The following is an 11,745-nucleotide window of genomic DNA, read 5'->3' on the forward strand; positions in this document are numbered from 1 at the left end:
GGAAATGAAGCTCTAGGTTAATTACTAATGTCCACTTACCGGCATGTGTGCTTACTATCATGGATCACACAAGGTTGGCTTCCGAATGCACTTCCAAGTCTCCATTAGAGCATGTGTGAAGCACCAATGTATTTTCCGGTTTCTGATGGATGTCAATAGAGGAATTATGGTCACGAAATGGTGAAAGGGAACCCATGCCCTTGAGCATATTATTGATGCACAATGATTTTGCTTCCTATGTCCAAATGTCCAATTACTGAAACTTTGATGGCATCGTGAAGTATGGAACCATATTATTCTTCGGTTTCAGTAGGTTGAATTGAAGAATACTTGAAGCCATGGCGATGCCTTCAAATTTTCATTTCTATCTTATTTAAATATGTGAACTCTATTGAAACTTACACCATTTTACACAATACTTTGTGAAGTACGAACTCGAATTGCATTTTCTTTCAATACTGTATTTGCAAGTTTGTGATATTGCATGAAGTTTGATTGTTATGAAAATAAATAAATTAAAAAAAAAATACAAATAGTGACATTGGCCTCAAAGATCGAGCTTGAACAATTACAGGAGTTCGAGACTGCCCAGGCAAACACTAGGAGATGCAACACTCTAAGGAAAACTCTCTACAAGAACCCAACCATATGACTATTGACTATTCACAAGGTCGCGATGATGGGACGAAAAGGGAGAACCGACAAGAATTATAACCATCAACTTTAATAGGAATAAAAATCTAAACCTGCCCAAGAACAGGCAAAAGAGCATACGGATATTGTCTTTAAAATTCTCCTTTAATATTCAATACCAATATTTTTGTGTGAATTCCAAAAGATCCAAGCGCAAGAATGCAAAAGATGGTCTTGAAATTATGCTCTTAATACTACAGAGAAATCCTAATAGACGGAAAATTTGTTCTAATTGTCACCACTAGAAAAATTAATAATCCTGAACTTCAACCCATAACCCTCATCTGCAGGCAAAAATGTTTGTTAAAGCCAACTGCCATCCTAATTGACAGCAACTTCGGTGGATAAATAATTGGGATGGAGGACTTCTTGTCCAGCAGCTTTAGTCTTAGAACGCTTGAGCACCTGCACTGCTTCATCGACTTTAGCAGCTAACGACTCGGGAGAATCCAACAGCAAAATCAATTCTGTGTTGTCCATCTCCAAAATCATCCCAGTGATCTTTGAAGCAAGATCAAACTGCAAACGCATAAGCATCTTCACATTAATATGAAAGCTTGTAAAGCTCAAGCAGAAATTAAAGCTTCTGTACACTAATGTTACCTGTAGCTTTTCGACAAGAGGATAGAGACGCTCGCCTAATATGTTTTTCTGCTGTTGAGGGGAAGCAGCAGACAACAAGCTGCTCAACATCTCCACTTCTTGGGAACCAGATCCAACTGATGAGTTAGAAGCAGCAGACGAGACTGCAGATCCATTATTCATCTCACGTGGATGCCCATTTGCTACATCCTTTGCCTGACCACCCTGCTGTTACACAAGAAATTGTGTAAAACACAAAGGAAAAGAGAAAAGTCTTGTTCAATAAAAAAGGAAAATATTAGCAGCAATTGCAGAAAGGTAGAGCAGAGTCATTAGCTACAGTGATAGTATTTACTCCAAGCATGAGCCACTTAAGTAGTTAAGTGCATCGGCAAAGCTTAATATTTGCATAACCAAATAGTAAACTTAATACCCAATCAGAGTCTGAATTTAAATAACAAAAGACAGAAACAGAATAAACAGTAGAGCATCAATAAAATTACGATTCTACACTATATCTCAGAGTAAATACAGTTGGCATGAGAAGCTGCAGACATAGATGAGTTCACAAAAGAGAGTAGAACTATAGAATAACTAAATAATTTTGGTCAGCGGTGTGGTGGCTCACCAGGAAGAGGATCCAATAACCTAAATCTATTTCACAACTACGCTCATAGTCCAAGAAGATTATCTATATCTCCATAACTTTATCAATGTTGGGGGTGATGAAAAGGTTTGCAACTAGGGTTACACTGTTCTACCAAATCACACATAGCCCAGAAAGCCCCACCAATAATGCCTAAATTAAGACCCAGACCTAGTCTTCAGGGTAAACTGGCCTGGGAATCCACTAGTCTATAATGGAAAAGAGCCCATTATAGAAAAAAAATGCTAGTTGGTGACCACTCCTAACATTTAAATATACTAAGTTCTCTTTGGTTACTGAAAAGGATTCCATGAACAATCAAGAGGGAGAGAATGTTGAACAAGAAGAGGACACCTTACAACTTCTGCTCTGTTCATCTAAGAACGGATGAAAAATCCCCTTTACTTGGAAAAGAGTTCCCTTCCCTTGAAATGCATACAGAAAATGTTTTCCATTTCCGTGCTCCTGGGGTTCATCTTCTTCCTCAATTACCAATATGCTTACTTTCTTTTGCTTTCAATGGATCCCAAATTCGATTGGCCAACCAAAGCCTACGTACATAGAGTACATCATGCAACACCTAGAACTGATCCTATTCAGATGTACCCAGGATCACATGAAAACTACAGACACTAGGAGGCTTCTTGTATTTAATAATATCTATGAAAACTACAGACATGAAAACTGGCATGACCCTTGGTGCCACTCTATTCCTTTAATCCATATGGCCAATGCTCGAGCCAGTCTAGGAGAAATTATCCCAGATAATGCAAAGGTTAGTGTCATCATAGAAGACAACCAGTGGAACTATGTGATACAAGGGCTACCTGATGGTGAAGTTAAGGACCTAATTATGCGAACTGAGATTAACTGATGTAGAACATGAGTTTGTTGCTTTGAAGACATAGGTGTGCACCTATATTCCCTCTACATTTTATGGGCGTGCGCCCCTTAGTTGAGTCCAAACCCATGGTTCGAGTCCATTAGTAGTTGTGACACATGTCGTGTTACTATTGGTTTATACTTTCTAGGTTTAGTTTAAATAACGGGCTTGTAGTTAGGGTTTAAGTAGTTGTGTTTATGTGTGTGATTTGTGATTGAGAGATTCAATAAAAGAGTGATTTTAGGTCTTCTTTAAATTGTGTTTCAATTAAAGTGTAGATTCTAGTAAACTGAAGCTTCCGCCAGTCAGATCTACATTATTAACTCTTTCTTAGACAATGACAGTGTTATATGGGGACCGAGCAGTACAGGGGAATTCAGTGTCAAGTCAGCATATGCCGTCATTAAGAACATCAGACCAAAGGTAAAATGGTTCAAATTGGTGTGGGAAAAGTTCTCGGTTCCACAACATTCCTTTACTACTTGGCAAGCCTTCGTTGGATGCTTGCCTACCCAAAACAGGTTGGTGCAGAAGAAGATCCTCTCTCAGTCGAAATGCATCTTCTGCAACTCTCATGAGGAGAGTACCTCACTCCTTTTCTTCGACTGCCAATTCTCGAAGGCTGTCTGGGAAGCAATGAAAGATAGTATTGGTTTACCAAAGACGGTCCTTAGTTCACGAGAAGAATGGACCTACCTTTTGAGGTTGTGTAGATACAACTCGATGTTCTCAGAAGTAGTTAAGGCCTTGATTTGTGCTGTTGTACATGCCATTTAATGTGAAAGGAACAGGAGAAGACTAAAGAGTTAGGTCAGGACAGCAAAAGAGGTTAGCAAAAATTTAACCTACACCATGAAGGAATACTTGGCCAAATGACACTTTGAAGGCATTTCCGCATCTAAGCAGGAGATTATCATATCTATTAAGGCTCTATTATTTCAGTGGTCTAAGATTTTTAAAGAGTTTAGGAGTATCCCTTTTGAGTATTTTGTGGTGAGATAGGATAGACTTTTGTATTTAGAAGTAGAATAATTTGTAGTTCTCGGGTTAGCCTCCTGTGGCTATGTTTTTAGTTTTAGGTTGTTTCTTTGTAATAGTAGGCTTTCTCGGCCTACTTTCTTTTCATATTTAATGAGATTTCATCTTTACCGAGCAAAAAAAAAAAAAAAAATGCCTGACACTATCCAGTTGAGAATACTACTACAAAGGTTGGGTATCTCCCCAAGATACCAGCAGAAGGAAACTAGGTGGTGTAGTTGGATAAGACCAGCAGTCAGTGAGTATATGCTTAACTCAGATGGTTCAGTAAAGGATAATATAGCGAGATATGGTGGACTGATCAAAGATGAAGCGGGTCAAGTGAAGGTGGCTTACAATGGCAGATCAAGACAAATTTCAATCATATACTAGGAACTACAAACAATAGTTGCTGGTCTAAAGGCTGCTCTTATGATCAGCACAAGGTCTATCAAAGTTGCATCTGATTCCCTCAGAGCGGTAAACATTGTAAACTGGAAGGAGCAAGCGCCACGGCACTACAAGAATCTAGCAGCCGAGATTAAGAGTCTTAGTACTTTGTTTGTATCATTCAACATAGTTCATATTTTTAGAGAAGGTAATAGGGCAGCCGATTACTTGTCTAAGGTCTATGACTATCCGGATATGGATGTGGTGTACTTTATACCTCCCCTAGACTCAAATCTAGATTCCATTGTTAGGGAGGATAAAGAAGGAATTGTGTACCCGAGAGTTAGCTGATTCTATGAATAAAGGTTGGGGTATCCTTAACCCCTAGCTTCTTCTAAAAAAAATAAATAAATAAAAATCTAAAATTCAATCACAGAAACATGAAATACCTCAGTTACATTGACACGGACACGTGTGTCCGTATCCGACACAGATACAGAGTGATACGGAGTGTCTGACACGGCGAAATATCAAAAACTAAGGTATATCACACAATATGTGTCCGTGTGTCTCCGATACGGACACGTGGATATGTATCCGACACAGATTATTCTTGAAATATGGTGTGTCCATGTAACATAGTGAAATACCTATCAAAGATTTTCGTAAACACCTATGCTCATATCCATCTTGTTGTGGAGTCCACATAAGTCTGTTCTTTTCTTTTCATTAGTAATGTCTATCAACATATCATGTACCATACAAGTTCAACTTCCAGCCCTATCACTTTCACCTTTTTCTCACTCACCATACCCCAGACTGCTTGACAAATCAAAATGCTCCCGGCTGACCATTGATATTATACATTCCCAAAACAATCTCCTTTACACTTTCCTATAATATAACATCTATTGTTTTTCCTTTGCAAGACATCGTAAACGTGTTGATAGGATAAGCGTAAAGGATTTCAGGATGTTATGATGGACAAGAAACAAATTTAGAAAGAGGTCCGTTTTAAAAGACAAAAAATTATTTCTGAAGTATGTATTAAAGTAGCTATATTAAAGTACTGAAAATTAAATGTAGATGATGAAATAAGCAACTCGCTGATTTTAACTTTTCTCTAAATTTTCACAATTCTACTAAATACAATCAATAAAATCTCTGTCTCTCCATTTTCTCCTGTTAATATCCTTATTTCTTCCATCACTAGTAAAAATTTGTACTTCTACAGAATAACATGGTTAATTTTAATTACGTGAAGAGACAACATGCGGCCAAGGGCTTATGCAATACAATCATACAACCAGGGACAAGAAGATACACACAAAATGTTTATATGGTACTTATCATTACGCCAGAACAACAAAAGGGAAGCTACATGTAAGAGATTTGTTTTTAAAAGATATTTGTTGCTACGTGTAAGATATTTGTTTACACAAGAAATTTGTTGCTATGTATTAGAAATTTGCAACAGTATGAACCCTAGTGACGAGGCAGGTAGAAACCAGGGTTATCTAAATGAAAAGTTCAGGAAATATACATTCCAAGGCATCAATTCTATTTGTATATTTATAACTGAAAACAGCTTGTCAAAATAATACTGAGACATACCTGCTGATTGCTGGAATCTTTTGGTGAATTGGCTGTCTGAGCCGGTTGATGCCATTGTGCCACAAACGGTGCAGAATGAATGCCACCATGTGGCATCAAATGCCCATTCATCCTGCCCCTATTTTGCCTTTGCTGTCTAGCAGCATTTGGAATCTGTAAAGGAAGAAATAAATTCAACGCAACCTTAGTTCATGTTTATCAGTATTTGAAGATTACACTTGCTGCTTCAATCATATTAACTTACCGCAGAATGTGGCAAAGGTTGAAAAGCGGGCCTCGTTGAAGATACAAACCCGTTGGGCCTCCACCCGGGTCTCATGCCCAAAGTTTGATACATAAGACCCTGCCTGGGAGTCATTTGTGAAACCACACCAGGAGAAGTTGCGTAGTAAAGAGGAGGATATCCAGCCGGTAAAACAGCAGGCCCTACCAATCCTGCAGCACGCTGAGCAAACTGAAGCTGCAGTTGTGCTTGTCTATCTTCTTTTCTTTGCGCAATAGCAACATATAAAGGCTTTCGGAGAAGCATGTGCCCTGAAATATATTCAAAGTTCAGTTGCCAGGTTGAAAAGATAACTTCAAGAAATGGAAAACTATAACCCCTCCCTGCATACACAGCTTTTCTAACAAGACCATCTGAGCATTATGTGAAAATAAGAGTATCCATGCATGGTTGAGTTAATGTCTTTATCCTTCACATACTGTAAATCTGACTAAGACACAGACACAACAGATTAATTTTCCTTTTTATTCAATTAAACAATATAGTCGAGCATACATGGTATCCAAAGGATCCAATGAACTACTCTTCCTAAGAAAAAAAAACACTTCCAGGAATCAAAAAAATTACCACCTCCCCCACGGCTTTTCTAACAAGACCATCTGAGCGTTATGTGCATATGAGTGTATCAATGAATGGTTGAGCTAATTTCTCTATCATTCAAAAACAGAGACTCTGACTGAGATACAGACACGTCAGATTCTTATTGAATTAAGCTACTTCCTAAAAAAACACCACTGAGGGATTGTGCTCTAAGGATGAAGTTATCCATCCTAGAAAGAAACATGTCAAAGGAATTGTGCTCACAACCTGATGGCAAGTTGTATACTGTGAAAATTCAAATCTGACGTGCATTATATTCATCCTACAAGGTTAAAAGTTCATAACAACACCATACACAGATGATAGACCCATCAAACTAGGTAGCCTCCTATCACAAATTTGCTCTGTTGCATGGGTACGCCCTAATTTCCTCTGTATCGCATACCCGGACACAAGCAAAACAGACCCTAATTCTCAGATCTCGCCATGTCCAAATCGTCGTACCCATGTCCAAACCGGACACTCCATCCCGTACCCATGCAACACAGCAAATTTGTGTAAGCAGCAAAGGCAGCACACCAAGGCACCCGAAGCCCACACGGTATTACAGTCCCACCCCTTATTTATATGTTAATGTGTCCTCCTATTCTTTACCCAATCTGATATTCTCTAACACATACTGGGGAACAGAACGATCTATGAGAATCCTCATCACCAACCTTGAAACAACTCGCTACTAATGGCTGAAAATTTGATACATTTGTTGGCTTACCATGTAGAGTGCCCACAGATTTGTTGGCTTCCTCAGGAGTAGAGAAGCACACAAACCCAAATCCCCTGCTTATGCCCTTTTCGTCATGCATTAGCTTTATGGAAGTAATTGTCCCACATTGACTGAAGAGATCTCGCAACTCATCTTCATCAGCATCATCATCAATGTTTTTGACATACACATTTGATCCCTGAGTTGCGAAAAGTAACGAATTTATAAAAAAAAATGAAAAAGAGAAAAATAATGGTAAGCATGATATCAAAAAGACACATATAGGCACACCCCCCACCACACAAAGCATGGCCATGAATACCTTATATTTCTGGATCTGTTCCTTGCGCCGTTCCTCAAACTGACGTCTCAAGATCAACTCACGTTCTGCTCGTTTCTGTGCCCTTGCGACATACAAAACCTTAGAACCTACTCATCCACAAGTCACAGAGGTGAAAATAAGGATTAGATTCTCAATAGGAATAAGACTTAAGTCTAATTACTAAACAAATTAATTAAAACTTACCAAGCTGTTTTCCGTCCATTGCCTCCATTGCCCTTTTGGCAGCATCTGGGATATCAAAATTAACAAATCCAAAACCTCTTGAGTTCCCATTGTCATCCTTTGAGACAACCAAGTTAGTAATTCTGCCAAACTCAGAAAACTTCTCCTTCAAATATTCTTCTGTCAGTTCCTGATCCAAATTCTTCATGTACAAGTTGGTATATTTAACATCTGGGCTGGATGAAGCCCGATCGGTCTTTTTAACAAAATTACAAACGGATCTACATCATTCAAAACGTATAAGAGTAAGTACCCTGTACAAGCAAAAATAAAAAGTTTGTCCAGAAAGTTCATGGAGTGAAAGGAGATGAGCACATACATTTCCTTTTCATCAAAAGTAGAATTGTTAAGACTGTTAATGGCAGCATCTGAAGAATCAATAGTTTCAAATTGGACAAACCCGTATCCTTTGCTTCTCCCATCAGAGGTAGTTGCAACTTTACAAGACATAATATTGCCAAACTTTGAAAATATTTCATGGAGCCTCACATTATCAATCGAACTGCTCAAGTTCTGCAAAGAAAAAAGAAAAAAGGAAATACAACCTAAATATCTGAATATAAACTATACTGACTCTTACCCAAGAAACTCTACTGGATTTAACAATAACATTGTACGTACCTTAACAAAAAGATTTCCAATCCCACTCTTTCTTGCTTCTGAATCACGATGTGACCACATTACTCTTATCATTTTTCCATTTACAGGAGTATGATTCAGTTTCTCGATAGCACGAATGGCTAAAGATTCAATAAGAAAAGAGAAGAAAATGTAAATGTAAATGTACTGAAGAACAACTCAAAATAAGATAGATGTGAAATCGAATGGATGCTCAGGAATAAGCATATATAAAAACACCACAACAATCCCCAAGTAGATTAATGCAATTTACTAGTTTAGATACTAACATGAGAACAGTTAACATATGATATTGACGAATCATGGAAAGGAGCTAGAATGGTAATGAAAACAACTGATAACGAAAGAATGCAGCAAAGAAGAAATCAAACATAATACCTTAACAAAATTGTCAAACGATACAATTAAATTAGCCTACAAAAATAAGGCAAAATGCATCGACAACTTGGGAAGACTAATCAAAATCATAATAGACCAGATGCAATAAAGAACAATCAGTCTAACAAAGTTACTTGATGACATGCATGTAACTGATATACCAATTCCCATAAGAGTATACTTCTTCAAATACATCCTTCTTGAAAGTAAGATTTCTTAAAATATGAACAAGAGAAACAAATCATCCTAGACTGTTACATGACCATGTCGAAAACAACCCCATCAGATGAATGAGAGAAAAAACCGGTCAGTCAAGAAGAACAAACAGCATTACAATTGTCCCAATTCGTAAACAATAAAATCGAGATTAAATGGAAAAAGGGTCCCTTTAATTCCACAAAAACACCATCTAAGGCCGTATTATAACAAAACCAATGAATCTAATCTATATATTCAACAAAATCAAAGTCGATTATAAAACACCCAAATCCAAAAACAGCCAGCATTAAAATCAATCCAATTCAAAACAACATTATAAACGAAAAAAAAAAACATAAAAGGGGCTACTTGATTTCCACAAAAATACCATTCCAGCCACTAACAAATCAATAGCAACAAATCAAACCAATCAAATAACAATGCAATCAATAAAAACAACAGAAGGGGATGTATAATGTACAATAAAATAAAATAAAATTACCATCTTGAGGAGAAACGAAGTTGACATAACCATAACCAAGAGAACGATCAGTAATGGAATCACGACAAACACGAACAGAAGCAAGATTTTCAAGTTCAGAAAATGCTTCATATAATTTTGAATCACTAATATCTGAATGTAAGTCTCCTACGTAAAGTGATGCTGGTGCTTGTACAGTAATTGTTGCTACTACCGCCATTGCAAACCACACAACACACAAAAAAAGTTTATGAAAAAACTGAAAACAAGAAAAGAAACTGTCTTTGGTTGGTTTTTATTTAGGTGTGGGCTTAAATGTTAATGTTTCTTTATTTAGTTAAGATTGATATCTTTTGGTTTTAATAACTTAATGAAGAAAAAAAGGAAGGAAATTTTTTTGTGTTTTTTTGGAGAGAGAAAGTTTGTGTGGATTTGCATGGGCGCGGGAGATGTGATGTGATGAGAAGGATAAAAAGGTAAATTTGGTTCTATCTTTACGTTATTAGGAATTCTGACCCGTTGATTTGGGTGTTGAGATATGGAATGGAAGGGTAGAAGTGGGAAGTGGGGCAAATGAGAGTCAGGGAAATGTTGGGTGTGACTCGGTCTTTATTTATGTACTTAGACTAGATTTTTGGACCCGTTCAACGAACGGAGACCGTTTTTATAAATTTTATTATTATGTATTAAAAATATTATTTCCAAAGTATATTGAACTCATACAGTAAATTTATTGATCAAAAATATTATTTCCAAAGTATATTGAAACTCATACAGTAAATTTATTGACCATAGACTAAAAGACCTGTTTTTTATTCAATGGGAACGGAGTCCGTTAAATAAAATCAATTTTTGCATGAAGATACTAAAAGTGATATTAATTTATTTTTACTTTTACAATTTTTTTTTTTGAAATTTACCTCTTCATATTTTTTTGAAGTCTAATTTTTTGTATATTTAAAAAAAAATCTATTAAACAAATAGTTTTTTTTTTTTTTTTTTTTTCAATATTTTCTTTTTCTTTTTCTTTGCAGTTTATTTTTGTGAAGCCCAACTTCTACTTATACAACTAACTAAAGCCCATAGTTCATTTAAAGGCCAAATTTGATAAAATGCCCTACCTTTTGGATTTTCCATGGAAGTAACGTCACTAATGTCCAACTCAAATAAAGCCTATTGAATTTTCATTTTGAAGTAAGCCCACTTCAAACAAAGCCCATACTGCATACTTACAAAATTAGTTCAAGTAATATCTCAGCCCAAAGTCCTTTGATTTACAAACTTAGCCCATATTGCATACTTACAAAATTTAGGTATTTGTTTTCAACCCAAGGAAATGTCTCCAAATATCACCACGAGAATTATAGAGTAAGATCTTGTCAAAATATGAAGTAATCTTGGTGAGTTTTAATGTCCATTGATTCACAATATGCATATTATGTTTATTCAGTAACCCTTATATGAAGTAATCATGCTGAATTATAATGCCCGTTGATTCACAATATGCATTTATATTTATTCAAGAACCTTACTCGCACCAAAACAAAGGCTCTCTTGATAACTATATAAATAACAAAAAGACAAACACTATAATCATAGTTACCACTAAAATTTGTTAGCTAAGCCAAGTATAAAGTTTGTTATTGTTTGGAAAGAATAACCTCAAAGTAAAATATTGGTTATTGCTTCGATAGAATAAACTCAAACACATCTAAGCATTATTGTTAATAGTCAGGATTACCATGAGGCATGAGCTAATTATGCAAGAGAAAAATGAATCGAAGGTAAGAAATAATAAAGTAATAAACAATAAAATAGCATACTAAGTAGTTAAAATATTATATATGAGATTTAAGTAATATTAACAAAAGGGATTAAAAATTGTTACTTATAACATCATTTCCAATATATTCATACATTTGTTAATTTGTTTTTCCAAATGATAGTACTTCTAGATGAACTTATGATGGGGACTTATAGCTAATGAAACTTGCCAAGCCACGTCGACCAATTTAAATCATAGTCGACTTAGATGGCATAGTTTCCACCCCATTCTATGATCATGGATCCATG

General features: G+C 36.2%; 1 protein-coding gene across 2 annotated transcripts; it reads right to left on the reverse strand.

Moving 5' to 3' along the window:
* Positions 1-779: 779 nt before the first annotated feature.
* Positions 780-10,114, reverse strand: PAB7 (poly(A) binding protein 7). 2 transcript variants are annotated; one of them, XM_086573456.1, is made up of 10 exons: positions 9,694-10,114; positions 8,598-8,716; positions 8,296-8,489; positions 7,938-8,197; positions 7,734-7,840; positions 7,421-7,610; positions 6,070-6,359; positions 5,826-5,978; positions 1,297-1,500; positions 780-1,212 (listed from the first exon to the last, which is right to left on the reverse strand). In XM_086573456.1, exons 1-10 carry the CDS (start codon positions 9,890-9,892, stop codon positions 1,015-1,017), a joined length of 1,914 nt encoding a protein of 637 aa, XP_086429582.1. In that variant the 5' UTR covers positions 9,893-10,114; the 3' UTR covers positions 780-1,014. The 2 variants fall into 2 exon arrangements, with proteins under 2 accessions (XP_086429582.1, XP_086429581.1); XM_086573455.1 differs by having other exon boundaries at positions 1,297-1,503; positions 9,694-10,029.
* Positions 10,115-11,745: the final 1,631 nt, after the last annotated feature.

Source organism: Coptis chinensis, chromosome 7, assembly GCF_015680905.1.
Source record: "Coptis chinensis isolate HL-2020 chromosome 7, ASM1568090v1, whole genome shotgun sequence".
Taxonomy (NCBI): Eukaryota; Viridiplantae; Streptophyta; class Magnoliopsida; order Ranunculales; family Ranunculaceae; genus Coptis; species Coptis chinensis.

Excerpts from the sequence above, each read along its gene's own strand:
- PAB7 (XM_086573455.1), bottom strand. The coding sequence starts at position 9,892 with ATGGCGGTAGTAGCAACAATTACTGTACAAGCACCAGCATCACTTTAC. Across the intron at positions 6,360-7,420 it reads ATCTGTGGGCACTCTACATG|GGCACATGCTTCTCCGAAAG; the intron begins GTAAGCCAACAA and ends AATATATTTCAG. Across the intron at positions 1,504-5,825 it reads AAGATTCCAGCAATCAGCAG|CAGGGTGGTCAGGCAAAGGA; the intron begins GTATGTCTCAGT and ends CTTGTGTAACAG.